This window comes from Urocampus carinirostris, chromosome 10 (assembly GCF_059441175.1).
Source record: "Urocampus carinirostris isolate Australia breed hairy pipefish chromosome 10, RoL_Ucar_1.0, whole genome shotgun sequence".
Taxonomy (NCBI): Eukaryota; Metazoa; Chordata; class Actinopteri; order Syngnathiformes; family Syngnathidae; genus Urocampus; species Urocampus carinirostris.
In genome coordinates, this window is record NC_142358.1 from 30776437 (window position 1) to 30803438 (window position 27002).

The 27002-nt window shown below is 38.0% G+C and overlaps 1 protein-coding gene across 1 annotated transcript in view; it reads left to right on the plus strand.

The window, feature by feature from the left end:
* Positions 1–27002, plus strand: part of si (sucrase-isomaltase) — a 126246-nt gene that overhangs the window by 49220 nt on the left and 50024 nt on the right. Inside the window, exons 18-24 of the mRNA XM_088346169.1 lie at positions 2389–2543; positions 3476–3560; positions 11412–11468; positions 18979–19103; positions 21280–21368; positions 21767–21816; positions 22986–23177. Of these exons, the coding sequence (XP_088202295.1) occupies positions 2389–2543; positions 3476–3560; positions 11412–11468; positions 18979–19103; positions 21280–21368; positions 21767–21816; positions 22986–23177 (753 nt within the window). The remainder of the gene's footprint in view (positions 1–2388; positions 2544–3475; positions 3561–11411; positions 11469–18978; positions 19104–21279; positions 21369–21766; positions 21817–22985; positions 23178–27002) is intronic.

A 27002-nucleotide genomic window follows, 5' to 3' on the forward strand; every position in this document is an offset into this window, starting at 1 on the left:
TAGAAATGACAACCATTTCTTAGTTTCTATTTTCTTGAATTTAAAAATAGACTCATCACAGAAACCTCAAGATCAGTCGGAAACAAGATACTGGGAAAATATAAACCCGGGGTAACTCACCAAAGTCGTCTTGCAGCCATCACGTTCAATAATAATACGCAACCATGGTCCTCTTACATCTGTGAGTGTAGTAAATCCAACAGTGTAAAATATTTACATACACCAAAACACGCAATAATGCCGACAAATAAAATAAAAAATCCGCCTTGAAGCTTCTGTATCAATGGACGTTGCTTGTTGCTCGCTGTCTGTTTAGCCCCATAATTCCTCTTTACAAATACAGACTAGTAAAATGTTTTCTCCAGGCCGTAAGGCAACCTAACATGTGATTCGCATATTTTTCGACCAATTGCAGGCTTTGTTTTACGTACGAGCCTGTAAATACTAGAAAGGAGCCGCCTCCTTTACCTCCAAATAGATTCAAATGACACATTGGCTAGGAAATGAAACGCTGGTATATATATCCCAGCATACACTTCGGACTACTTCTCCTACAGGGGGAAATCTAGTCGGCGGCTGCTTGCCTTAGTAGTGAGACGTTGCGACTCAATATAGATCCATATATTAGGCGCACTGTATTATAAGGCCCATGGTCAGCTATTGAAAAAAAATGAAGACTTTTACGTACGCCTTGTAGTAGTGAAAGTAGGGTAATATAATACGATAAAATACAATAACATATTATTGATAAAAAAATAATAAAATAAAATAGAATAATTAGTACAAATAAATAATATATGAATGTAGTATATATATTTTTTCTTATTATTTTAAAACATATTACCTGTTTGCATCCCATTGCTTTCTCTCGAGTAAGTGATACACAGCAGATAAACTGTACTACCTTTCGTTTATATTGACCTTGGCATGTGGACTCCATATTTTGAACAAATCTGGTCATCGGAACTCAAATTACAACTAACGATTGCAGATGAGCAAAGTTGAATGAAGAGAATACTATTAGTAGTGAACCGTGTGGAAATGAAATGTACCGTAAATTCCGGACTATAGAGCGCACCTGATTATAAGCTGACAATTTAAGAGGATAACCGCTTTTGTACTTACACAAGTCGCACCTGTATATAAGCCGCGTGTGCCCACGCTAAAACCTGTAACACAATCACTAAATCAACCCAAACCCTACTTCGAGACCCGCAATTTTAACTGTGCATAAAGTACTCAGTTCAACAACCACAGCCGGGAGAATGAACATAAAATGATACCGGTAGTGGATATATGATGCAGACCTGCAGAATCCAGGTCCCGTTAAAAGTAATCCAAGGAAAAAAAGTGTATATTTCCAAAGGTAAGGGTGGGAAAAATATATCCTTTTTTGTCTGCCGTTTCCACAAACAATCACCTTTACCGGTCCCCACGTCCTGTCATCCCCGCGTCTGTTACGCCCCTTCTTTTTAATTGGTCAGTGCAAGACTTATCAGAATAAGTGTCCAAAAAATATACACATAAATACATTACAAAAATATACAGTTGCAAATACACATACATGGTTACACATATTTACGAAGAAAGACGGTACACCGAGAGAGTTTTCAAAGCTTTAATAATAATATTATAACTTTCATCCCAAACCGTGGCTGTGAAGGGTAGCAAAACGCTACTAACAACACGCTCGCATTTCAGTTTATGGGTCTGTTAAAAAAAACATACCGAACATGTAGAAATCACGGTAAATCGTTCCCATCTTCCTCCCTATAGCGGCCGTCATCAAAATTGTCCTCCTTTAGTATGGGAAAGAGACATTGTCATATAGACGTCGTCCCACGCTTACTTAATCAAAAACACGCTCGCAAGGTAAAGTGTGTGCAGTAGCTCTGTTTCCTTCTTTATCGGACTGCTCGATTGCGTTTAGCATGTGAGCTGCGTCATGTGCCTTGAACTCTAGCGCCGCTGGCGGCTGTTAGAAAAAATACATAAATTGGCCGCATCACTGAATAAGCCGCAGGGTTGAACGTTTGGGGAAAAAAGTAGCGGCTCATAGTTCGGAATTTACGGTACTCATGACAGTTCAACTCTCATCAGTGCTACAAATACAGCGTGTGTTTAAATCACACTCAGCATTCTTCAATAGTGACTAATGACTTCCATTTCGTAGCCTTTTTTTTGAGTGAGTGTTGTGACCTAGAAAAACAATCAATGAGTAAGCTGTGTAACAAATGACATCACAAATTCAACGTTTTTTTTAAAGGAATAAAATGCAAACGAATGCAACCTGCACTACCGACACGAGCTTCCCTTAAAACACATCAGGGAGGGGAAGCCAGCTTCTCGCTCATCAAATCCACTCTCAGTAATTGATGTTGTCTGCAGCCTCAGGATCCGGCTGCATATGGGCCAAGCTCCACTCTGGTGGAGAGCTCCAAACACTACCTGAGGATCCGTTACACACTTTTGCCGTACCTCTACACACTTTTCTTCAAAGCCGGCACCGCGGGGGAGACCGTGGTGCGTCCCCTCCTGCACGAGTGAGTCATTCGGAATGGTATGAATCCCACAACACCGGTGTGACTTCCAGGAAACTGACTTTTTTTTCCCACAGTTTTGCATAATAAGGGTATTAACATTGATGTATTCATTTATTTGCATATACTCTATATATCTTCTTTTTTAGTTTAAATTTTTTAGTTTTGTTTTTTTTTTTGGTTTTTGAAAGTCACACTGGAGAATATTTGATCACTAGACATGAGTGTTTTGGTTAGTTTAACCTAAAATGAGTGCTAAAAAGCGCGGAAAGAATATAAACTGCGGAAAACCAGAGTAAATCGACCTCGAAAGATTCATTCTCATTTTTTTCGATGAGCTTTTCGAGAAGAAAAAAGTGAAATACTTAAAAAAAAAGAAAAAAAAAGATGGAAAAAGGAAAAAAGAAACACAAAAACAGGAAAACAAGACAGAAAAAAGGGAAACAAGGAACAGGGAAAAAATGAAAAATAATAGGAATAAATAGAAAAACCCAATACTTAATAGGACAGAAAAAGAAGAAAAAAGAAGGAGAAAAAAGAAAACAATGAAGGAAAGAATAAAAGAAAATTAAAAAAATGAAAGAAGGAAAAACATGCAAAAAAATTAAAAGGTAAAAAAAAGCAAAACGCAGAGAAGAAAAATGGGAAAACTGAAAAGGATGAAAAAGAAAAAGAAAGGAAGAAAGAGCAAGGGAAAAAAAAGGAAGAGAAAAAAAATCTTAGTGAATTGATCAATCATTGCACAACCATACCATAATATAAAGTTAACTATTCGGTTGTCTCCCTTAACCGCTAGGGTCTTAGGGTCACCATTCCCCGTGGTGTGCTTTGGGCAAGTACAGCCTGGTGGCACCCATCGCTCTTCATGCCAATATATGTATTGTTTTTTGACAATTTGCTGTTATGAAATGGTATTGTTCATTGTCACTACTCAGGTTTTACTCCGACGAGGCAACCTGGGCTTTGGATCGACAGTTTCTCTGGGGGAAACATCTGCTCATCACACCTGTACTGGACCCGGTCAGTGAAAACAAACACAAAAACACTACAACAGGTGTTCTCAAATGGTGGTCGGGACTCAGAAGTGGGTCGCGGGCCCCTGTTCAGGGTTTGCAGGCCTTTGCCTTGGTCAAATAATGCAGATAGAAACCTAAAGTTAAGGAGAGTTGATGATATTTTCTAAAAGTAGATGAAAATAATGCCCTGAAACACACGCTGACCTCCAGTGGGACAACACGACACGGGATGGATGAAAAAACATATTTTAGCTTGCCAATGCTATCATTGGGCAGGTTGGGGAGGGCTTTGTTCTCCAGGTGGGCGTGTCAGTGATAGGCTGCTGTATGCCGTCAGTCAAACAGCGGGGCTGGCGCCCTAGGCAATATGGCTACCTATACAAACTGCCAAGCATGGCGACATCTAGCTTTTAGCAGCTCTTTATATTAAAAACCAATCCATCAATTAAATTGGACTCAAAGGTAAGTAATTAAAGTGCAAATAAATGGTGCTCTGGGGATTGTTATCGGGTAGGGAACTAACGCCAGATCCATTACCCATGAAATGGATGAGCTGGAGCTACAACTCGTGAACAACCGCTACATTACCTGAGGGATTACTATGCATGAACAGGGCTCTACCGATAACGATAGCTTCAACATTTCAAATACGTTCTGATTGACACTTATCATCTTATCATCCACAATTTCTAACATAGAGGAGAATATGGGAAATATGGATTTTATAGTATTGAAAACAAACTTAGTGAAGAGAAGTATTTTGGATTGCATTGAAAATGTTTGTGTGTATTATTACACCACAAGATATCTCTGTATTGCATTGTGCAACCAAAAACATGTGTTAAAAAGCAAAAGGAAATAATACAAGCTATGGCGAATGACAAAAAAAACTTGTTTTTTATTCTCATTATTCTTTCCAGCTTTCAACCATGAAAGCTAAAGCCGGATAAAATAGGAAAATAAAATAAATTAAAAAAAAAAGAAAGGAAAAAGAAAGAGAGTGATGACAAATGAGAAAAATAAAATAAAACTTGAAAAAAGTAAGAACAAAATCAAAAAACAGAAAAAGAAAGTACAAAAAAAGAAAACAAAACCATAAAAAGAAAGTCGAAGTGAAAAACATATAGAGAACAAAGAAGAAAAAAGTAAAATTAGAAATAGAAAGAAAAAATAAGAACACGACAGAAAAGAAATGACAGGAACAATGGGGGCGTAGTCAAGAAATATGTGTAATATAAAAATGTATGTATTGTCCCTAGGTGTGAATGAGCGAATGAGTTGTCTGTCCCTGTGTGCCCTGCGATTGGCTGGCAACCAGTTCAGGGTGTCCCCTGCCCACTGCCTGGAGATGGCTGGGATGGGCTCCAGCCCCCCCGCGACCCTAATGAGGATAAGCGGTACGGCTAATGAGATGAGATGAGATGAGATGTATGTATATATATATATATATATATATATATATATATATATATATATATATATATATATATATATATATATATATATATATATATATTTCAGAGGCTTTTATATTGGGGAGGTTGCTTCTTTTTGAATATCAAGTATAGTGAACAATTATGTGTTAGGTTCAAGTCTCCAACATTTATAATAAAACGCTCTGAAATAAAAGACAAAGAGAATCGATTCTTTAGAATTGGTTATTTTATTAATCATCATTATGAGAGCGCCGGAGACCAGGCTGTTAGAATCTCCTCCTCGCTCGCTCTGAAGACGTCTCCGAACCCTCCCTTCTAATATTCAGGTTCTTGGAGAAAAACAACTTGAGTTATGGCATGCACAGGTCAGGGTGCACCCACTGGAATGTGAAAGAGACAGAAACAAAAAACAACTCATGGCCTTGAAGAACAGCTTAGGCTGAAAACTATACAAAAAGGGCTGAGAACACTTATAACATATTACTGTCAACTGTAGGATAAATATATGTATATAACTCCAACATTATGTCTATTGCATATCAAGATTTTATGGTCTATATTTTCTTTGTGATTGGGAAAAAAACATTTAGGACTACCTGTTGTGTTGAAACATCTTGTCTATCAATAAATAACTAAACAAATAAATAAAAAACAGTAGGGGGAATGTAAAGAAAAATGACAGGGGAAACAAAAAAGGCAAAAAAAGAATAAACCTTGAAAGAAAGAACAACAAAAGGAGGGGAACAATAAAAAATACAGGTTGCAGTAAGATGGCCGACCATGTTAGCTTTTTAATCAATACATTTGAAACCTGGATTTGGATCAAGGGTCCTCAAATAAGACCAGTTGAGAACGACTGCACTAGAACAACTCACCACACGGGGCATTGATAATACCCTACCCGCGGTACAGATGGGATGACCAGCTCATCAGGCACAAAAACACACGCTGACCTCCAGTGGGACAACATGACACGGGATTTGCTTTGTTGCCCTCCCCTCCTACCATCCCTCTTCCTCTTTCATAGACTTTCTCTTTCCTTCCAGCTCTAATGAGAGCACTGACCTCATTACAAGCAGATTAGAAGTGGAGATGGAAGCGCTCGAAACGGGCAAGTTTCCTCTACTCTGTATCGCCATACTGTACATACAATTTCAGTGTGACCCCTGGCTAATTATGGTTGGATGGAAGGAAAATGGCCTTCATAGTCTGTAACAAGTTACTTCAATTGGTGTGTTTGTGGAAAAGTTCCATTTCGTAATGCCTCGCGTTAACAACTCGACCATCAGTCACATAGATGACAACTGAAAAGGCCGAAGATTTTAATTGGTACCAGAGACGAATCTTGATTATGTTGTGTAATTCACTTGTTACAACAAAAATACATGTATTCATGTGAAATATACAACACAATTATCATTTTTCTCTGGTACCATGACTAAAGATAGTCAAGACAAGTCATGTTTATTTGTAAAGATGATGTTATAATGAGATGCATTTTTGTATGTCATTTGTACCACTGGTGGTCCAGTCCGTATTGTACTGTACCGTACAAGAATTGTGAGCTATTTTGGGGTAAAAATCTATCATACACAAATAAATATGGTCACTAAATACATGGATACATTGTTTTTATAGTCACTATTTATAGAAACAAAGCATTCTGATGGATAGTGGATGTTTTTACCCAAACAAATACTGACATTTCATAGTCACAGATCAGACAGAATAGGACCACAATTGCGTCACTATAGAAAGTTTGTTTGGAGATGGGGGAAATGGGAGACAGTGTCTTGGAGTGAAGAGAAATCTTGAAAAGGAGATTTCAGACTATCTTTAAGGAAGATGGCTTGAAAGATGTAACGGAGAGAAAACCGGGCAACATGGGTGGTGTGGCAGGTCTTGGAATAGTAAAACAAGGGTCTGCAAGACCAGGGCAGAAGAGAAGACAGAAGCGTCAAACATGTGTCTGCTCCGGAGGGTATAAGAAAGCGGATTGTCTCTTAGACGAATGAGAACGTTATTTTGAACGCTGACGAATATCAACAGACAACTTCTCCCTCTCCGATCAAAATTTCTCATTTCTGCTTTTGTGCATATTTCTGGGGCGAGGCAATACGCTCAGCTCCGAAATATCAGCTACTCTACTACTGAGCTACTCAGCTACCCAGCTAAACAGCGACTCAGCTACTCAGCAGAAGGGTCAAACAGGTGCAGGTTCAGAGTCAGCCGCACAGACAAACAGGTTCCGGATGTAGGCTATAAAGACGATCTGACAAACGTAGGCTGTAAGGCAGGACTTTGGATACAGAGCTTGATTGGTAGGGAATTCCGAACAGCTGGTTGTAAACGAGGACGGACAGGTGGAACAGATCAGGGTGTGGTGACAGAGCAGGGAGATGATTGGTGCTGGTTAACGGTAGAGAGAGAGAGCTCATGACATCTCTAAATCACAGATATTGCAATAAACAACTTTTAATTCCCCACAAATATTTTCCCCTAATATTACATTGACTTAATGGCAATTTACCATCTATCCACCCATCATCTGCACTGCTTATCCTTAGTAGGGTTGCTGGGGTGCTGGAGTCCATCCCAGCTATTGTCTGGCATTGGGCAGGGGACACCCTGAACTGGTTGCCAGCCAGTTGCAGTACCATCAAACTAATTTATTATTTTTAAAAGGCTACTAGAAATCAGCCAATACTGGCTACCTGGCTACAATTCGATACATTCGAAAATGCTTGTATCAGCATAGTCCCCAATACCTGCTAGTGTTTATCATTCCTAAAGATGAAACAATATTTTTTCAATATGAACTAAGAAGCACAATCCACCCAATTTTATATCCTTCTGTTCTTGTTCTGGTGCATTTACTCATAAAGATTGATAGTTTTCCAAGCGCATCCACAACATGGATACTTTATAACGAGCTCCAAGAACGGTAACTTGTACAGCCTGCAACGCCATATGCTTAAAATTATGGCAAAATGACGCCATTATGTGGTAATTCCCGAGACCATTATCATTGAACCTCTCAGAAAAGCTCACGTTTACTGCAGCATCCTAACCACTGAGCAGTTTCAACTGGAGAATGTGTAATAGCCAGTGACTACATAATGGACAGTGACAGACAATCGGCTCTTACCTTATCTGACGGGCGCCAATGTAATCAGCCAGTGTAATACCTGCAACCCTATCACAGAGGCTCAGCCGGTAAACTGCTTTTGAATCTGGGAGACCGCAAAAGGTAATGATGAAACCTTGGTATGTTGAGGATGAAGTCAACAAAGCCCTAATTTTCACAAGTTTTATTACTATCACAGTTCACTGATCTCTTAACCGCCATGTTTGTAGGGGCATCACGGTAGTGTGTCTTGAGTGAGTATAGCCTGGTGGAGCCATCCCTCTATAAGACATTTTTTGGGGTATGCGTTTGCTCCCGACAGCATGAGAGGATAGTGGTTAGCGCATGCGCAGGAAGGTTCTGAGATTATGGGATCAGACCTTCCTGTTTGGAGTTTGCATGGTCTCCCCATGCTTGTGTGGGTTCCCTCCAGGCACTCCAGTGTCCTCCCATATTACCAAATTATGCGTGTCAGGCAAATTGGCCGGTCCAAGTTGTCCCTAGGTCTGAATGAGCAAGTAAAAATTCTGTCGCTGTTTGCCTGGCAACCAGTTCAGGGTGTCCCCTGCCCACTGCCCGAAGGTGGCTGGGATGGGCTCCAGCACCCACTCCCTTTTGACCCTAGTGAGGATAAGAGGTGCAGATGATGAATTGATGGATGATAGTGGGTCGTAAGATTATACATCCACGATCACTTTCAAGTTCATTTTTAAACTTTGTTTGCACAAATGTGTTTCAAAATATTATGTAATTGAATGTATTTTATCTGCTTTGTTGACCCAGTAATACAGTACTTATATTTTCGTTACATTTCTGATTTTTGGCTTTTGACTTTTTTTTGTCTTTTGTTTTCAAATAGTTGTTCTAGTAAAAGTACTGTTTTACTCTTTAAGCAATTTGCATTATATTGTTTGAAATATGTTAACTCCCTGACATTAATTTCAAAATAGAAACAAAGCTAGGCATAATTGTCACGTGATTATATTTGGATTTTAGTTTCCACTGCTCTTTATTTTTTGACTCTTGCTTTTTTTTTCAAAGCAAAAGCAATGGTATCTGATTTGTATTGATTGATGTTGATTAATAATTCCCTGTTTTTAATTGTATCGGATCAAAGAATGGACCGAAATTTCAAGTATTCCCCTCTGCTAGCAGCGGCACTAACCTTGATTTTTGCGGTAAACAGGGTATATATGTTGCTTTACTTCCCAACAACCCCCTCTGGTCATTATTCATGGAATCCTTCACCCCTTTCTTCTTATTTTGCTTTTTTTATTTCTTTTTATTCCTCACTTACATCAAATGTGAACTATATTCCTCATCTTGAGTCTCCTAATCTGCTGCTCTCAACCCCTGTGTGTGAGTGATCCTTTCTCCATTTCATCCAGGATCTTTTTCACCTTACATTTGCTCGGATTCTGTGCTGCTTGCTACCTTTCTCACCCCCACCTACTGATCATAGTATCTCATACGGATCAAACTGAGGTCTGTCTTGTGTTAAAAGTGCTTGCTTTGGTGATGGAAGTGAGGAGACAGGCCTCACTCTGGATCTGCAGACATTCAGCACAGTAATACTTGACTTACTAATTGTATTAATAACCCTCATAATATGATGAGAACATTTAGCGATTGTCAAAAAGAAAATCAAAATAATGATTTATGTGAGAAATAACTTAACTATGATGACAGCTCGGTGGCCATGGGGGTATGGTGCCCGCCCCGAGACTGCGAAGTTGTGGTTCAATCCTCGGCCGAGTCATACCTAAGACTTAAATATTGGCAGGGTCGGGTAGGGTTACTTTAACTAGATTGCTTTCAATTACTTTTGGGTTACTCCAATACCAAATATGCTAATAAAAGACAAAATACACTAAATATGAATGAAATGATGACTCACAACACGTGGTAAGCTTTCTCTCCTGGCTTTGATCCCTTTGATTTCCGGCAAAACTGACATAAAATGCGACAGGAACAAAATGAAAATAAATCCAAACAGCTTGCCAACATCATTTTTGCCGTTCCATGTATTCCGTCACTCCCCAAGCCTGCACAAAATTTAGTCATTTTATTCATATTTAGTTTCTTTTGTCTTTTATTAGCATATTTGGTATTGGAGTAATCCAAAAGTAATTGAAAGTAATCCAGTTAAAGTAACCCAACCCAACCCTGAATATTGGTACCCGTTGCTTCCCTGCTTGGCGTTCAGCATTAGGGGTTGCAATGGGGGAGTTTGGTCACCTAATGACTCCCAACACCTCAGTTAGGTTGAGCGAGGGGGCTGGGAATCCCCTCCTCTGTATCAATCTCCCAAAAAGAGTCAGAAATGACTCTAGCCACCTCCCACTAGGGGGATATGGCTGTGGAATATATATATATATATATATATATATATATATATATATATATATATATATATATATATAATGATGACAGGTGAGGCTATGCCTCCTGTGACTGCAGATCACTGTGTTTAACATAACCATGTTTTGAGTTTCAATGATTCTAAAATATATAATTTTGTGTATATTATGTGTTCTTGTTAGCAAGGTAAGCGGATGTGATTTGCATGCAGTTAAGGCTCTTATTTTTGACATCACATGAAATATGTAATGCTTTTGACTGGCTCGCAACCAGTTCAGGGTGTCCCGCCCGATGCCCGACGTAAGCTGGGATGGGCTCCAGCACCGCCGTGACCCAGGAGATGATAAGCGGCACAGAAAAAGGATGGATGGATGGATGGCTTGCCACCACTGACATACTCTTTATTAATAATTTGGTCTTTTTTGAGAAGGCGGGTAGGGGTGGCTCATTCATTCAATGCTTTTCACAGTGCTGCCTCCCTCCCTGTCACAAAGAGCCATGATCTGACAATGTTATCAAAAGGCTGCTGCTCCTCTATTGATTGCTCTTGTCTGTCTGCCTCCTTCAGCCATCAAAAACTGTCACCGGTTTGTCAGTTGATACGGTTTGATGAGTTGCATCACAGCACAGAGGACCGAAATGTCACCTGCAGCTCTGCAGAAAATATACAACACATTGTATATTGTTTGAAATGGATTATCAAGATGATTGTTTTTTATGATTATCATTATTATTATTATTATTATTATTATTCAATGCTTCATGTGATTCAATTAAGGGACTACAAGTGCACTATTCAAAGAAGGCCAGGAAGTTTACAACTCAATAAATAATTCTATTATTTCTAACCGAGACCCTCATAAATGCGGGTGGAAAATAAAGATATGTCATATTTGAACGTGAAGCCTGATATATGCCGTCTCTTTTGCAGGGTGTGGTCTCCTTGACAGCGTACATCCCGGATGCTCTGTGGTATGACTATGAAACGGTAAGATTACTCAGTTTTAATATCACTAGTATGCAGAGTATTCAACGTTCGCTCAGAATTCCGTTTCGCATTGTCAGAAAATGATCAAACAATGCCAAGACATGTGAAGTGAATAATGTGTTTTAAGTTAATCCCAGAAAAATTTTATCTGACTGATACTGCTGAAATGTGAGGTTGGGGAGGGAGGCGTTAACTGAATATGTGCATCAAGGGTTGCCGTGACAATTCCACCACAGGGGGTACGCCCTTCCCAGGAGACCGGAACCCAGACCTTAAACACGTCTCAACTCGATAGGGAAGTCTGAATTTTGGCTAGCAAGAAGCAAGAAGCAAGAGGGCATGTCCTAACAGAAGGAACTGGACCAAAGCCGCCTGGACCAGGTCTCAGGTCAACGGGACGCCAGAAAGCCTTGCAAAGTCAGCAGCCAAGCTTGATCAAGCTAGCGGCCAAACCAGTGGGACAAAGTCAGCGTCCTCAGAGAAGCCTCAAGCCACCAGCATTCAACACTTAAACATTCTGTAGTCCTCATCCCAACTGGCTCTCAAGCTTACCAGTATCCAGTATCTAGTATCCTTACAGCCACTCTACAGCCGAGGACCTAAAAACTGGTCTGTCAACTTTATCAAAGCAGAGCTTCGCAGAACATCTCGTGGTTGTAATGTATTTGTATTGGTGTGACGCTAAAGGAATAACTGTATCAAAATACAGTAACTTAAAAATCAAGCCACCAGTCAGAATAACTAAGCGAGGTTTTTCATCCGTTTTCCTGACATAATGATCTAAAAACGTATGTGGTGCTCCAAAAGGCGAGACGAGTTTTAAAAAGAATAAACTTGGCTCTTTAATTCTCATCTCATACCATCTCATGAGCTGCACCACTTATCCTCAGTTGGGTCGCGAGGGTGCTGGAGCCCATCCCAGCAATCATATACCTCCTATATTCGCTACAATTATGTATAAAACATTTCACTTTTAAAATCAGAAAGTAGATATCGTATCAGAAAATCTCCATTAATTAATTTTAGCAAAACTACACTCTTTGTAAATACACTGGAGGTTTGACTTTTATCATGTGGTTTCTTGGAAAGCTTTGTGTAGCAAACCACAATTATTATCATTACATTGTTTTTGGTGACTTTAGGAGTTACTGTATTTTCCGTACTATAATGTGCACCTGATTATAGGGTGCACACCACATACTTTGTGTTTTAGAAGAATTATTTAAATACATAAGGTGCACCTCACTATAAGGTGCTTGAAATTATACCAAAGTAAGACCAAACAATCCATTAAAAACATCAGGGAAAAAAAACATTACAAAGACCACTTATACTCGGTAATACGTTTAATAATTAATAAAACTTTATAGATGGTTACAGAATAAACATGCATTTTATTATTAATACTGGACATCCAATTGTATTTAATGTTTTTCTTGTCTGTAAGGCACACTCGATTTCCAATGTCTGTCAAATTTGGGGGTTTATAGATAGATAGATAGATAGATAGATACTTTATTCATCCCCGTAGGGAAATTCACACTTCCAGCAGTCTACCCTGTTGTTTATTAACAGATGAACATGATGCCCTAGGGGTGCTTGTAGCGAAGTAGATGACGTCACGCCAGTCCAAAAATTCGACATCCCTGCGGCAGATGGAAAACTTTTCTTTGTGAAAATCCAGGGATACACCACCTCGTGTTAGCAAGTCCGCCTCCTCTCCGATTCCCCCCGGCTTTCGTGTCTCTGTTTAGCGGCGTTGAAGCCGGATTGCTCCGGGTAGCTCCGGGTGGCTACACGTTAGCGTCCGGAATGCTAAACGTGAGCCACGTTTCCGCAAAACACAGCAACTGCGCTCCCTGTGCGCTTCGATGTTTTCCACCAGCACTCGATGATCTTATTTGGTCGTGAGTTCGCATTTACCATGATTACGGATGGTACCGAAGACTTATAACGCCGCTAGCCGCTTCACTAGCTCCGGCTTTTCCTCCACGATAGGCCCCTTCATCACGCCGGCACGAGAAGTCTTCAGGGCAAGGAGTTGAAATTCCTTGAATACACGCATTTCTTGTGCGTTAAAACCCATGTCCATAGGATAGAAGTAATCCATAGTGTAGTTGTCAAAACGGGAAGAAAAAACACCGAAGATAGGAGCAGACAATAAAACAATAGGGCAGCTGCTGGAAAAGGCAGCCGCTCGTGGCAGCGCCTTATAGTGTAGAAAAAAAAGGTAGGTGCTTAACTCACCTATTGGCACTACCAATGACAGTGACAGTGTATGTTTAAGGTCATTCTTTGTGCTAACCATTCTTGAAACATTGCACTTACTCCCCATTCTGCATAAAACTAAATTTATAGTAGTAAACATGTACTCATGACATATGAAATATTTTTCCTTCAAATTGGCTAATCGTATAATCTCATAAGCATAATCATTTGGACATCTACAATGTAGATGGGCACACCAATTACACGACTGAATCCTCTACGGAGGCATGATCATCTGCTAGGGAGTAATCCAATTGAAAAACAAGTGACTCACAAATGTCAATGGGACCAAATCCGCATCTCCTTGATAGAGCCTTAGGAAAAATAAATATTGTAAGCCTTCTCATCAAGGGAGATGGCTCACCCACATACTAAACTGGATTCTGTGCCGCTGCATAACCACTGGATTCATTTATTGTGCAAGAATGCTTTAATTCGAATGGTGAAATCAAATGGTTAGAGAGAATGACTGCAATCGGGGTTATCAGTATTAGAGGTATTAACACACACAAAGAAAACAGTTGCATGTGGAAGTCTATGCAAGAAGTTCTTTGTCAGGAACCAGGAGACAAGTCAGATAAGACAGAGTGAGACTGGGGACAAAGATAGAGTGAAAGCAGGTGTGCCAATGAGAACAGAGAGACGTCTCTCTTACAGGGAGATAAAGGGGGTCTTTAGTCCCTCTGGGATCTTATTTTAGACGTCGCCACGGCATTGTGAAGCGCTTGCTCTCACTGATCAGATGGGTGATTAGATACCGTTCCTCATTGCCGGTTCCTGTGTCCTGTTTGGTCCCTAGTGGTTATCTAGATACGAGGATGAGGGAAACCAGGGCGTTTGATCTACAGGTTGAAGTACAGTACTAGCAGAGCTAATGAAATTGGGAAGTCAAAGGAAAACAAAAGAAGAGAGCAGAACAAGCATTAAAAGAAAACAAAGGAAAACAATGACTATATGTATTTGTGTCTAACGCACACTTTTTTTTACCCAAAAAACTGAGTCAAAGTTTGGTTGAGCGCTAGGCATTTTTTTTTTTTTTTCATGGTAGTACATCCGTGTATTTGACTAATGGTTGATCAGTTGATAAATATTGCTGAACACAATTCTTAAGCACTATAACAATCAATGCCATCGGAAAATACTTTACCTTCAATATCATCTTCACACTATTTTTATTCACAGTACCAATATGGGGCCATGGTTGTAGTGACAGCACAGCGGCGCAGTGCTTAGCGCATGTGCGGCACAGTTCATGTCTTGGGAACCTCCTGCGTGGGTTCAAATCCAGCTCCAGACTTCCTGTGCGGAATTTGTATGTTCTCCCCGTGCTTGTGTGGGTTTCCTCCGGGCACTCCGGTTTCCTCCCACATTCCAAAAAACATGCATTTCAGGTGAATTGGCCGGTCCAAATTGTCCCTAGGTGTGAATGAGCGAGTGAGTTGTCTGTCCCTGTGTGCCCTGCGATTGGCTGGCAAACAGTTCAGGGTGTCCCTTGCCCCCTGCCCACTGCCCGATGATTGCTGGGATGGGCTCCAGCACCCCTGCGATCCTACTGAGGATAAGCGGTTGCAGCTAATGAGATGAGATGAGATTGTAGTGACAAAGTAAACTACAAACAACGTATTCAGCAACATGGTATTGTACAACTAGTGTATTGATGAGCTAAAATCAAATGCCTTTTCCTGCGGCATCTATAAACCCAGTGGTCAAGTGGTAAAGAGTTGACGCTGTTACTCCCTGGGATCTGGGTTTGACTCCTGTTGCGATTGTTCACCGCATAACGTTTGTGACTTACAATGCTCAGTTGGAGCTGAGAGAAGCGTAGCAACCTTATATCCTGATGTTTAATCAAAACTAAGGAGTGCGCGGAATACATGAGTACATATGGTCTCTGAAAGAACAAATGGCTGCAACAAACACCAGTTTAAAAAAAAATGTTTCCATTTAATAGATTACATACAACCAGTGTTCCCTCTAAGCTGTCCGTGTGCGCAATTGCGCACTGCTCGCACATTCTCAGCGCACAAGAAAATCTAGCCAGCGCACAAAAATGAGGGCTCAAAATTACTAATTGAGAAGCGACTTAAGTCAAAAAAGTAAAAATGCATGAAAGTAAAAATACACGGGTTCCCCTGACATTGTGTCCTAAATGCGATATTTTGAAGTCGAGTCGAAGTAGAACGAAGTTGAGTAAGGTTAGTAGAGTTCGTCGAGAACCGGCTTCTTCGTCTCGACTCGCTAAAAGGAACCGGCTCTTTCGGGTCCTAAACTGCTCTTCGGGTTTTTTTTTTTGCTTTTATAATCCCAACATGACCAAATATTATGTAAAATTATGCACAAAATGACTTAAAGGAAGGGGGAATAGAACAAAAAAGGAAAAAAATATCGAAATGAAAAAGTAGTGAAAGCTGAGAAAAAAAGAAACAAAAGGAAGAGAAAAAAAGAAGGAAAAAAAATAGAAAAAAACGAAAAAAAGAAAAGAAAGAAATGTAGGAAAAAAATAAATAGAGAACAAAAATAAAAAAGTAACAGCTCGGAAAAAATAAACACAATGAGATTTTTTTAAAGGAAATAAAAAAAAGTCGAAAAAATACGGAAAAAAGAAGAAAACGTTTGTGTTGCATTCAAATAATTTCCAATTACATTGAGTGAATCATTGTACTTTCACTAAAACATGTGATTAAGTACAGTTCTGTATCTTACAACCGACTAAATAAATGTTAATATTATGCGACAAAATGTATCAGGAAATAAAAAGAAATGGATATCTTGTGAAAGAATTGTGAGAACAAACAACGTTTGTAGGCCGTACAACCTTTGCAATAGTACATGTGTCAATTCATTCAAAAGAGAAAAATAATTTTGCATTGCCGGAAACTCAGTAAAATGTAACTTAATGTCAAGTTTTGGACATGTGTGATGATGACTTAGTTGCCACACTTGGGATTGCTGTTGCTCACTGTTGTTTCAAGCGTTGCTCACCGACTTTGTGTGAACGCTCAGACTCGTGGAAAATTAGAGGGAACATTGCATACAACTGGTTTATTCATTTCATGTGTCTTAAAAAGCAAGAAACAAAATATAACTTGGATAAAAAGGTTTGACCATTTTTTAGGAACATGCGACTTACAACTGGGAGTAGTTCCTACCAATTGGTCGTAGATCCAAAAAAACATGCCATCTGCTTTCGAGGCTGTATTTAGTTACGGTGTGTGGTGGTAGGTTTAAGTGACGGCTGGCTGCCAAAAAATATGATACATGTCGCCGGGATGCTACATGTTCCGGAGACAGACATAGAAAAAAAAAGCAGCATCTGATTCCACCCTGGTCTAGACAGAAAATCAATAAATAAATCCATTGTTAAAATTGAGACTATTATGAACCACCTTTCCGCTGTGGAACAGTCAACAAGTATAAATCCTGCTACAAGAAGATATTTTTTAAATGGTAAATGATTGCTCTAAAAACCTGCCATTACATGTTTGGCTGCAAAACGTTTCAATGGTTCTAACGTAACGTATTGTTTGAAAGAGTGGGATTAGAAGAGTATATGTGTTATTAGTGAGGCTAGGACAAACCCAGTACATGAAATCTGACCTCTTCCTGTGACTCATTACAGTGGTGGACACAGTAAACATTCACTATAAGTGGCAGTCACTCGAGCAATGCCTCATGGGACACATTTGGGGGTAATGGTGTCAAGCTCAAGGACACCGAATCAATGTGTCCAGGGCATGTTGGGTTGTGGATCCCTTCAAATGAGGTTCCTGCGGAAACCTCCAGGCCACTACTACCCTGACCTGTGATGTCCTGTGATAGAAAACAGGAGAGGTGTCAAACATGATTGTTTTTCTTTGGTAAATAATTTTGAACATGAAAACTTGTTTAGGATTATTCAATCATAATTTGATCTGTTTCTGTTCAAGTAAACTAACAGAAGGAGAACATCTTTTTTATATTGATAGACTACTACAAACTATTTTTGGGAGATTTCTTTCCAGGGAAACACAAAAAATAAGTACAAATTTTATTTGGAACAATACCAAATAAGTAAATTAAATTACCACAATGATCTGCCATAAGTGTCGTATTTTTTTCGGTTGTATTTGTTTTTGTAATTTCATTATTTATCTTTTTTTTTGTATCAAGTGTGTACGATATTTTTATATATTTTTTTCCGTTGCAGTACAATTGCTGAAATAGATCAAAAGTATCTATTATGGCATATAGACTATTACAAACTATCAACTTTTAGAGGTTTTATCCAACATCAATCATTAGAGACAGAGTTTTTTTGTTAAAATAGTAGAAAAATAATTTGCATTGCCCATATTATCTGGCACCTTACTAGTCTATATTTTTTTAGGTTTTTGTACAGGATACTTTTTAACAAATATATTTTACTATATTTCATTTGACATGCTTCTTTTAAAGTAAATTAACGGAAATAGAGCAAATGAATTTTGCGGCACAAAGACCAGTAGTAATAGATTTTCTTTAAAAATAAAACCTAAACAATGAATTAAATACATTATTTTTTGTAAAGTCAAAAAATAAACATTGAATTACAGTAGCACAGTTATTGGGCATCTGTGTTGTCTTTCTTATTTTACGGTATTTGTTCGTAATTTGTAATTAGTATGATATTTCTCACAATTTGTTCCAGTTGAAAAGGGGAAATAACACCTAGCATGACCAAAACTATATATCACTTTGATTGTTTCTCTTAAAAAAAAAAACTAAAAAAATACTTAAAATAAAAAAAGCCAGACAGACTTTGTGGCAATTTGATGATTACAATAGGATCAATATACATATTTTTATCTTGAAGTGACAGTATATGTTTGACTCCTTTCCCAGTTAATACACCAATTTCAACGCCTCGAGACACAGCTATATCAGGTGGTGCATAAAATCTTACGCACCTTGATGGGAAGACAGGGAAAGGAAAATTAGAGCATCACATGAGAGGATAACAGAGCCTAGAAAAAGATTGTGAATGAGATGAGATTGAGAAAAGATCCCTTTAAATTATTTTGGCCTGTTATTAAAGTTCAGGCCTCAGGAGATGGAAATTAAATATCTAGGCCTAAGCCACAATGAAGACGTAAGGTGAACGGCAGACTTTAACAAAATCTTTTTTTTTAATTAAAATATGTATACTCAATTTGTATATGAACCGAAAATGTTCATGAGAACCTATGATAACCTATATAATATGTCTTCTTGTCTTGCTGATCAGATGAAAGCCTTAACAGTGCGCAGACAAATCACTACTCTGCATCTGCCGGGCGACAAGCTTGGTTTACATATAAGAGGCGGTGCAGTTCTGCCCACGCAGAAGCCTGCTGTCACCACTACATACAGGTAAACCGCCAAACTCATCGTCAAGGCCCAATGTTTCATCACAAGAGATTGCACAGATGAATCAGAATGGTTCAATGTGTAATTGCTAGGATTATAGCTGCTACACCTAATCATTTCCCTTTGAAGAGTCTTACAAAGACAACTGAAGATTGCCCTAACATTGTCAGACTTGGGCGGCTGTAAGGAATGAATTACTATCGAATCAGTAGACAGTTACTGGCAAACATGTGTAACATCATGATTTTCATAAGGGAGTGGGGACATAGTTTGTGCCTATTCCCAATTCCCCTTTGGCTACAGTTGAACAAGATGCATAAAAGCATATTTACCAAAAGCAAAATTGGAAAAAACTGATGTTTTGAATTTGGTTCAATGTAGAACTCCTTAGATAATAGCTACTTCACCCAAGTATTGTCCTTTGAAGAGTCTCACAAAAAGCACTGAAGATTGCCCGTATATCCCTAGACTTGGGCAACTGGAGAGGGGGCATTACCATTCAAATAGTAAACAGTCACCAGCAATCTTCACTCTAAGCTACGCTCGTGCAAGTGTCATTTATTTTAATTATCACTTGCACACAGGGTTGGGTAGGGTTACTTTAACTGGATTACTTTCAATTACTTTTGGATTACTCCAATACCAAATATGCTAATAAAAGACAAAAGAAACTAAATATGAATAAAATGACTAAATTTTGTGCAGGCTTGGGGAGTAACGGAATACATGGAACGGCAAAAATGATGTTGGCAAGCTATTTGGATTTATTTTCATTTTGCTTCTGTCGCATTTTATGTTCGTTTTGCCGGAGATCAAAGAGATCAAAGCAAGGAGAGAAAGCTTGCCACGTGTTGTGAGTCATAATTGTATTCATGTTTAGTTTATTTTGTCTTTTATTAGCATATTTGGTATTGGAGTAATCCAAAAGTAATTGAAAGTAATCAATTTAAAGTAACTCTACCCAACCCTGCTTGCACAGTTAAAGTACATAGCCACATGACTTTTCTTACCTACATGACTATGTCAATGTTGCCGTGCAGGTTTTCCTTTTTTTTAGGATAGAAGCCCTTTCGGCTTACAAACGACTCGTCAGATTGTTTTCATCTATATATTACCAATCAATATGGAACAGTATGCAGACAACGACTAAAAGACGGCAAAAATTTAAAAAAAAAGTAAAAAATGTAAAAAAGACGAAACAGAAAAGAAAAAAAGAGAAAAAACATGAATGAAAATGAAAAAAAGACAGCTAAAACAGGGAGGTAAAAAGCATTATAAAAAAGTAAAAATATATGATAAAAGAAAAAAAGGGGTAACATGTTAAATTATAAAAGGAAATTAGAGAAAAAAAGGAGAAAAAAGTCAAGAAAAAATAGGTTAAAAAGTTAGGGAAAAGGAAACAAAGAAGAAAGCAGTCAAGAAAACAGTGCATACTAGTCAAAACAACAGACAGCGTTGAGGTGTAATAGTCAACATAATGGACTGGGATCCTATGCAATTTATTTGTGTTCAGTATTTAAAATAAAAATACAACTTATCAATTGCATAAAATTCATAAAAAAGCAGCTACGCCTTAAGCAACATTGGAAAAACTGATATTTTGTAATGGGTTCCGAAGATAATGGCTATCATTTCCCTCTGAAGACCATTCAAGATTGCCCCAAAATGGTCAGACTCGGGCAACTGGGAGGGACAAATAAGTAGAGAGTCACCACCCAAAATGGCTAATTGTTGGTATATTACATGGGTGAATATCTGAATATTGTCTACACAGAACAAACATATTAACACATGATTCCATTTACTTGAGCAGAAATCTCAAACATTTGAATTGCTTTATTTAAGTTAATGATGACAAAATGTTCTGCGCTGACTATAACATTTAGCCAATTTAGTGATTTTATTGAGTTCTTAACCTTTCTCAAAGATGTAGTTTTTTCATACAGTGAATAACATAAATATATGCTGTGATATATTATAATTGAATTGTAGCCCATAGAAACTGATTCTATTCGAATTTCAAGGGTCATTTCCACACAAATTGCTTAGGTTAAAATAACAAATATCATTCGTATTTAAGAATAATGGAGCAAAACCAAAAGTGTTTGGTAGAATAATTTATCAATAAAAACGGTATTGTTTCAGGTAACGATTGCTTCTGTCCTATTTCTGTCTTTAGTCGACGCAATCCAATGGGCTTGATTATAGCTCTTGATGAAAAAGCCGAAGCTGCAGGGGAGCTTTTCTGGGATGACGGAGATTCCAGAGGTAATATTTTCAAAATAGTGTTTTTGTTGATCCTAATATGTGAACAGCAAAACAATAATTATGACTGTACAAATTGTCACAACTTGTTTTCTGTTTCGCTCTTTTGTTGTTCAATCTAACCATTGTTTGCATTTAAAAGGTTATAGTATTGTGTAACAGTTCAATATTTAAGGATTATTTCAGTACGCTGGATTTTTCATTATTTCATACGCATATTTATGGTTTCCATACATAATGTGCAACTTACAAAATGAAAATGCTTGTACCACACGGCTTAAGCATTCTGCTCAGGCAGATGAACAAATGAAGGTCAGTCACTAAGTGTGACAGTAAACCGGCTATGTGAAACCACTGTGACAAATCCCAACATCTGTTCTTTCCCTTTTTTTTGTCTACAGACACTGTTAAAATGGGCAATTACATCCACTACAAATTCACGGTCCTCTATGTAAGTTTTCGGTTTTGTTGTTGTTGGAATCGTAACTCTATCTGATCTGGGTTTGAGTTTCAAAATAAACTCAGTCAGGTCTAAATATTGTCAGTTAAGCTTCCCAAGATGTTTTGCTGTGCTTCAAAGACATACTTGGTCTGTTTATTTCAAATTGATTTGCAAACCTTTAATCTTTTTTATCGGGGAAATTATTTTGTGCACCACTAGTAGTTAAAAACACCTTTGTTTATTGAATAAAAACATAATTGATTTATATTATAAACAAAAGATTCATCAACAATCATATACAAAATCTCTAATACTTGTAGGTTGAGAAATGATCATCTGTTTTACATTGAACGTCTTTTATCTGAAGGAGACCAACATAATCGTTGCCCATTTTACTGCTACGGGTACCCAAAAATCTTAATAAGGCTAGGGATAAAAATTAAAAGTAAAATGGTGTATTTTGGTCACTTTGGGTTTCAATAGTTTTTATTTTCTGTATACTTTTTAACACTCATGTTTGGTTGTACTACACCATAGGGCAACATAGAGTTGTCAAATAATACAATTATAACAATTAAACGATGCTATTTTTGTTAAATTATAAAAAAACACTCCTACAGCACAGTCTCCCAAAGACCAGCAAAATAGGTAATTTTGATTCAAATACACTACACAAAATTTAGTAATTTTTGTTTAACCCTCCCAAAAATATTCAAAAAAAAAAAAAAAAAAAGATTTTGTTAACAGCCTAAAACACACAGTATATCATACAAGAAACCCCCAGGATAACTGCTTCGTTTTATTTTAAACTCAGAAAATTTGTTAAATTTGGTCATTTTCCAACCACAACTTTTAGTCTTGCTTGTAAATTTAAAAAATGGCTGTGTTGCTCCATAAAATCAATCTCAAAATTGAATAATTTGGTGTAAAACTAACCCCAATATGAGTACTAAAAATCAAGTCATTAGTAAAATATAAAAATATAATTTAAAACAAAGTTGAATCAGACTGATCCAATCAGTGAATCAGAATATTTTTGACCCAATATTTTTTATTTTTATTTTTTTACCCCACTTTATATGAGTTAATGACTCAAGCGGACATTTAGACAGTAAGCAAATGTCTGGACGGGTTTTTTGGACTGACATCAAATATAAACTGTCTCTTCTGTTCCATAGGGGGTATTGACCATGCAAGTGATGCATGCTGGCTACAGAGATCCCAACAATCTTCATTTTGAGAACATCACAATCTTAGGGTTTCCCAACCCGCCTACGTCTGTCTCTGTGACTTATGTGGACCCTGTGTCACATGGAAAAGCTACAACCATTGTTCCAGATTCAAGCATAGAGTATGATGCTGACAGAAAGGTACCCTTCTACTTACCTTCGGCATTATTCACACGCATAGGGGCCGGTCACACAGCCGTTTGCGGCTGAATCACGGCTAAAATTTTGCGTCTTTTTTTTTGCCCGTGGTTGCCCGCGATGGAAAATGCGCAAAATTGGCCAACCCGCTGTTCATCGGTGGTATGCCCGCAAAACAGACGCCGGCGACTGTTCCGCTTCCTCATCGCGTCATTTCCGCGTCATTTTTCGTGTGGACCACGGGTATAAAAGCTCCCGAGCCGGTGTTGTGCCCAAATCCGACTCCTATGAAATGAAAAGAAATGTCAAGAAATAAAAATGGATTAAGACGAGGTCACTACGGTGACGGAGATGCATGTCCACCCCTTGACGTCTCGAGCACAACTGACGTGTGCTCGGCAAATCGCACTGTATATGCGCGGAGAAAAGTGTTTGACCGTAACACGCGTAATACGCTAATTTCACGTAATAACACCGCGATACAGGCGCAGAACATGCTATGACCATGCTCCACCCACGATTACCCGCTGAAATTTCCCGTCCTACCCATGTGTAACCACGCCCTGGCCGAGGCCAGAGCACGTCGTTCCGCGTCATTTCCGCGTCATTACCTCGTGTTCCGCCCGCGGTTAACACGTGCTCAAAGTTTTGAGCAGCTCTAAACTTTTTCGCGCGGCCAACCGCGTGTGAATTTCCGACCGCGAGTAAAGCACTGCTGTTTCTCGTCTATATGGCGGTCTCAAAGCGTCCAACAGCGCCCAACAGCGTCCGCTTCACGGCCAGAAATTTCTGGCTGTGGTTCAGCCTCGATACGCCCGTGAGAGGCTGTGTACCCGCGCTCTGAAGAATTGAGCAGCGCAGAACTTATTTGCGCTGCCACCCGCGCGCGAATTTCCGACCGCGTGTTAAGCACTGCTGTATCTCGTCTGTATGGCGATCTCAAAGCGTCCAATAGCGTCCGCCTCACAGGCAGAAATTTCTGGCCGTGATTCAGCCGCAAACGGCTGTGTGACCGGCCCCTTAATTGAAAACTTGGGGTTACCTTTTTTGGAGCTGCTTCTTTATTTGATCTTAAGCTGCTATGTGTTGTTCGATGAACAGACGTAAAAAATACCATTAATATATATATATATATATATATATATATATATATATATATATGTATGTATATATATACACACACACCAGTTTAATCCACAGGTGAGTGATTCTCACCCAAAAGTAGGTACCACTCACCCTTTTCTGTAAAAAATAATCAGTTCTGTTAAATAAACAAGCTAAAATTCCTTGACAATGTGTTTACATTTACATTTTGCACTTACAACTTCAGTCACCTTTTAAATCTTTTACCTATTATACAATTTTATTTTTACCGTTTTGTCTTTTAAGTCTTCATTTAATGTTTATCCTTGAGTGCCATGTTTAATCTCGTTGTCGTTGTTAGCATGGACAATAAAGACAATTATATTTCATTATTTTTCTAGACAAGTTACTTATATGAATTACAATGATTTTTTTTTTAATTAAAAAACAATTGTTGATGTTAGTTAAAAAGTCCTAAAATTGGGTTATGTCATTTTAAGTTTATTTACCAGTTTACAATTTAATGTATTTGCAATTTGTATCTTAATAATTGTATGCTTAATTCTAGTAAAATAAGAAAACATACAGTACAATGAAAAAAATGTTTGCAGATCATTTTGAAAATGTCAAGTATGCTTTCCCATTCTGATAATGAGCAAAATAAATAGTTGAAAACACACAAACAAAAATCAAACATTATATACAAACATCAAATATGAATAAAGTATCATTATTGTTTTTTGAATGAGTTTGTTATAACAGACAAAAACCATCAAAGTTAGCATCAAATAAGTATATTTTTTTCCTAAAATGAGATATATATACTGTAGTGACAACAGAACAAGACATTGCCTGCTTTGTCAAATGCAGTATTCTACACTTGTTATAGTACTACTGTAATGCCCAAGCAAGTATTTGTCAGAGCAACAAATTGCTTTCAAGTAATAAAAAAAAATGCTTGAATAGCTGAATACAAATTGTGCCAATGGAAGTCAGATACAAGGTAGGCGACTTCCGATACAGACTATAGCATTTCAAGATTAGCCATTAAGTATGACAAATTGTAACAATTTACAGTGGGTGGGCTTTTCTATAAAAATCCAGAGAAAAGAGAGACAGAAAAAAAAACAATCATTTTCAAGTGTCAAAAGCGTTATGAGATAAAAGCCATAAGACAAAAAGTCTATAAGAGGGGAAAAAACATCAAGTTCACTAATAGTGGCCCAGGTCCACTGCCATTATTTTCATCCACGACCCAACTCAAAAGGTTTGCCCAAGTCTCATCTAGATTTTAAAGAGCCATAATATAACTCTACACCTATGCACAATTGGATTTTGTGTATTTATGTTCAATTTCCCAACTTTATATTGTACCATTTGTAGTAGTTCCCAATTCTGACGTTTCTCATCCAAAAGTGTTCCGTGTTTGAATATGAAATATGTCTTTAAAAGGGATTGAGTGTTAGCGTACCCTCAAGATTTCCTCTGACTCATAGTTCCCCAAAGAGGCTTTGAAAGCAGCTTTGGAAATTAACAGATGTGTTTTAATTGCTAGCACAAACAACATCAAGCGCATGAGTTAGTCAGTCTTTAGGAAGTCAGTCTGTACAAAGCGTTGCCATGCAGCAGATTTGGCCTCATTCCAATTTCCACTTTTGGTCAGGAGTGTTTTTAGTTTTCTCAAGTAAGAACAAACAGAGCATAGTGTACCTACTCTTTAGGTCTAGTACACACAAAATACCTCTCACTTTTGACGGGCTTTAAGGTTTTAAGGTCAAATGTAATCTGTCAGATTACTTGTTGGTTGGCAGAATTTGTACTATGGGGTCAGACCATGACTAGCCCCAAAGGCCATATGCCAGTCATGACCACTAAGCTTGAACTACAAAGTTGAGGCTAAGGTTACATGAAATGGAAGTGGCAAACACAAGGAAATTATTTTAGCAAATGTCCCTTAAGTTATTGTCAACGCAATTCCCATTTTAGAGTGTCCTGGCATATGTTAAGGCTTAAATAATTGTACAATGTAAGTCTAAATACGGGGAATTGTCCAATGAATGATATGTCCCCCTAAGTAGTCAGTCTCAAATGTATTGCATTTTTTGTCGTTTTTTTGTTACCAAGGAGATTGAAATAATTGCTAAAACAAATTTAAAACAAATAATGTACAATGCTGTCATATAATGTTAGATTTGTCAATCTTTATTAATTATTTGAATGATTTTTAGTGATACAATAGGGTTTTATTGGTGTGTGTATGTTCAGATGACACACTGGTGTGTGTTAAGTATGTCCTGTACGTAACATTATTACTTCTAGATTTAAATCAAATGCGTGTTTGTGTGTTTAACATAATTCATTTAAAAAAAAAAACGACTTTCTTCTGCTTTTTCACTTTAAAAGATAATGTTAATGCGAATGTCTGTCACTGGCATTCTTGGCTAGCGCTCCTGCTTTCAGAAACTCAAGGATCTACTACGAAGGTTGAAATAATGCATTGAATGGCATCTAACCCTCATATTTACATAATACATAAAAATACACACGGTGTATTACTCACCTTTGAGATGTTGTAGAGGTAATTGTAAATTTTAATGTATTTTGTTAAACTTTAGGATTACTGTTTATGATTAAAACTATGCACACCATGCTAAATAATGTAAGTGGCTACAACTGTTGCTAGAGAAGCCTTCACAAATGTTAAAAATTGAAACGGATACATCGTGCTTGTATCTACAATTTCTC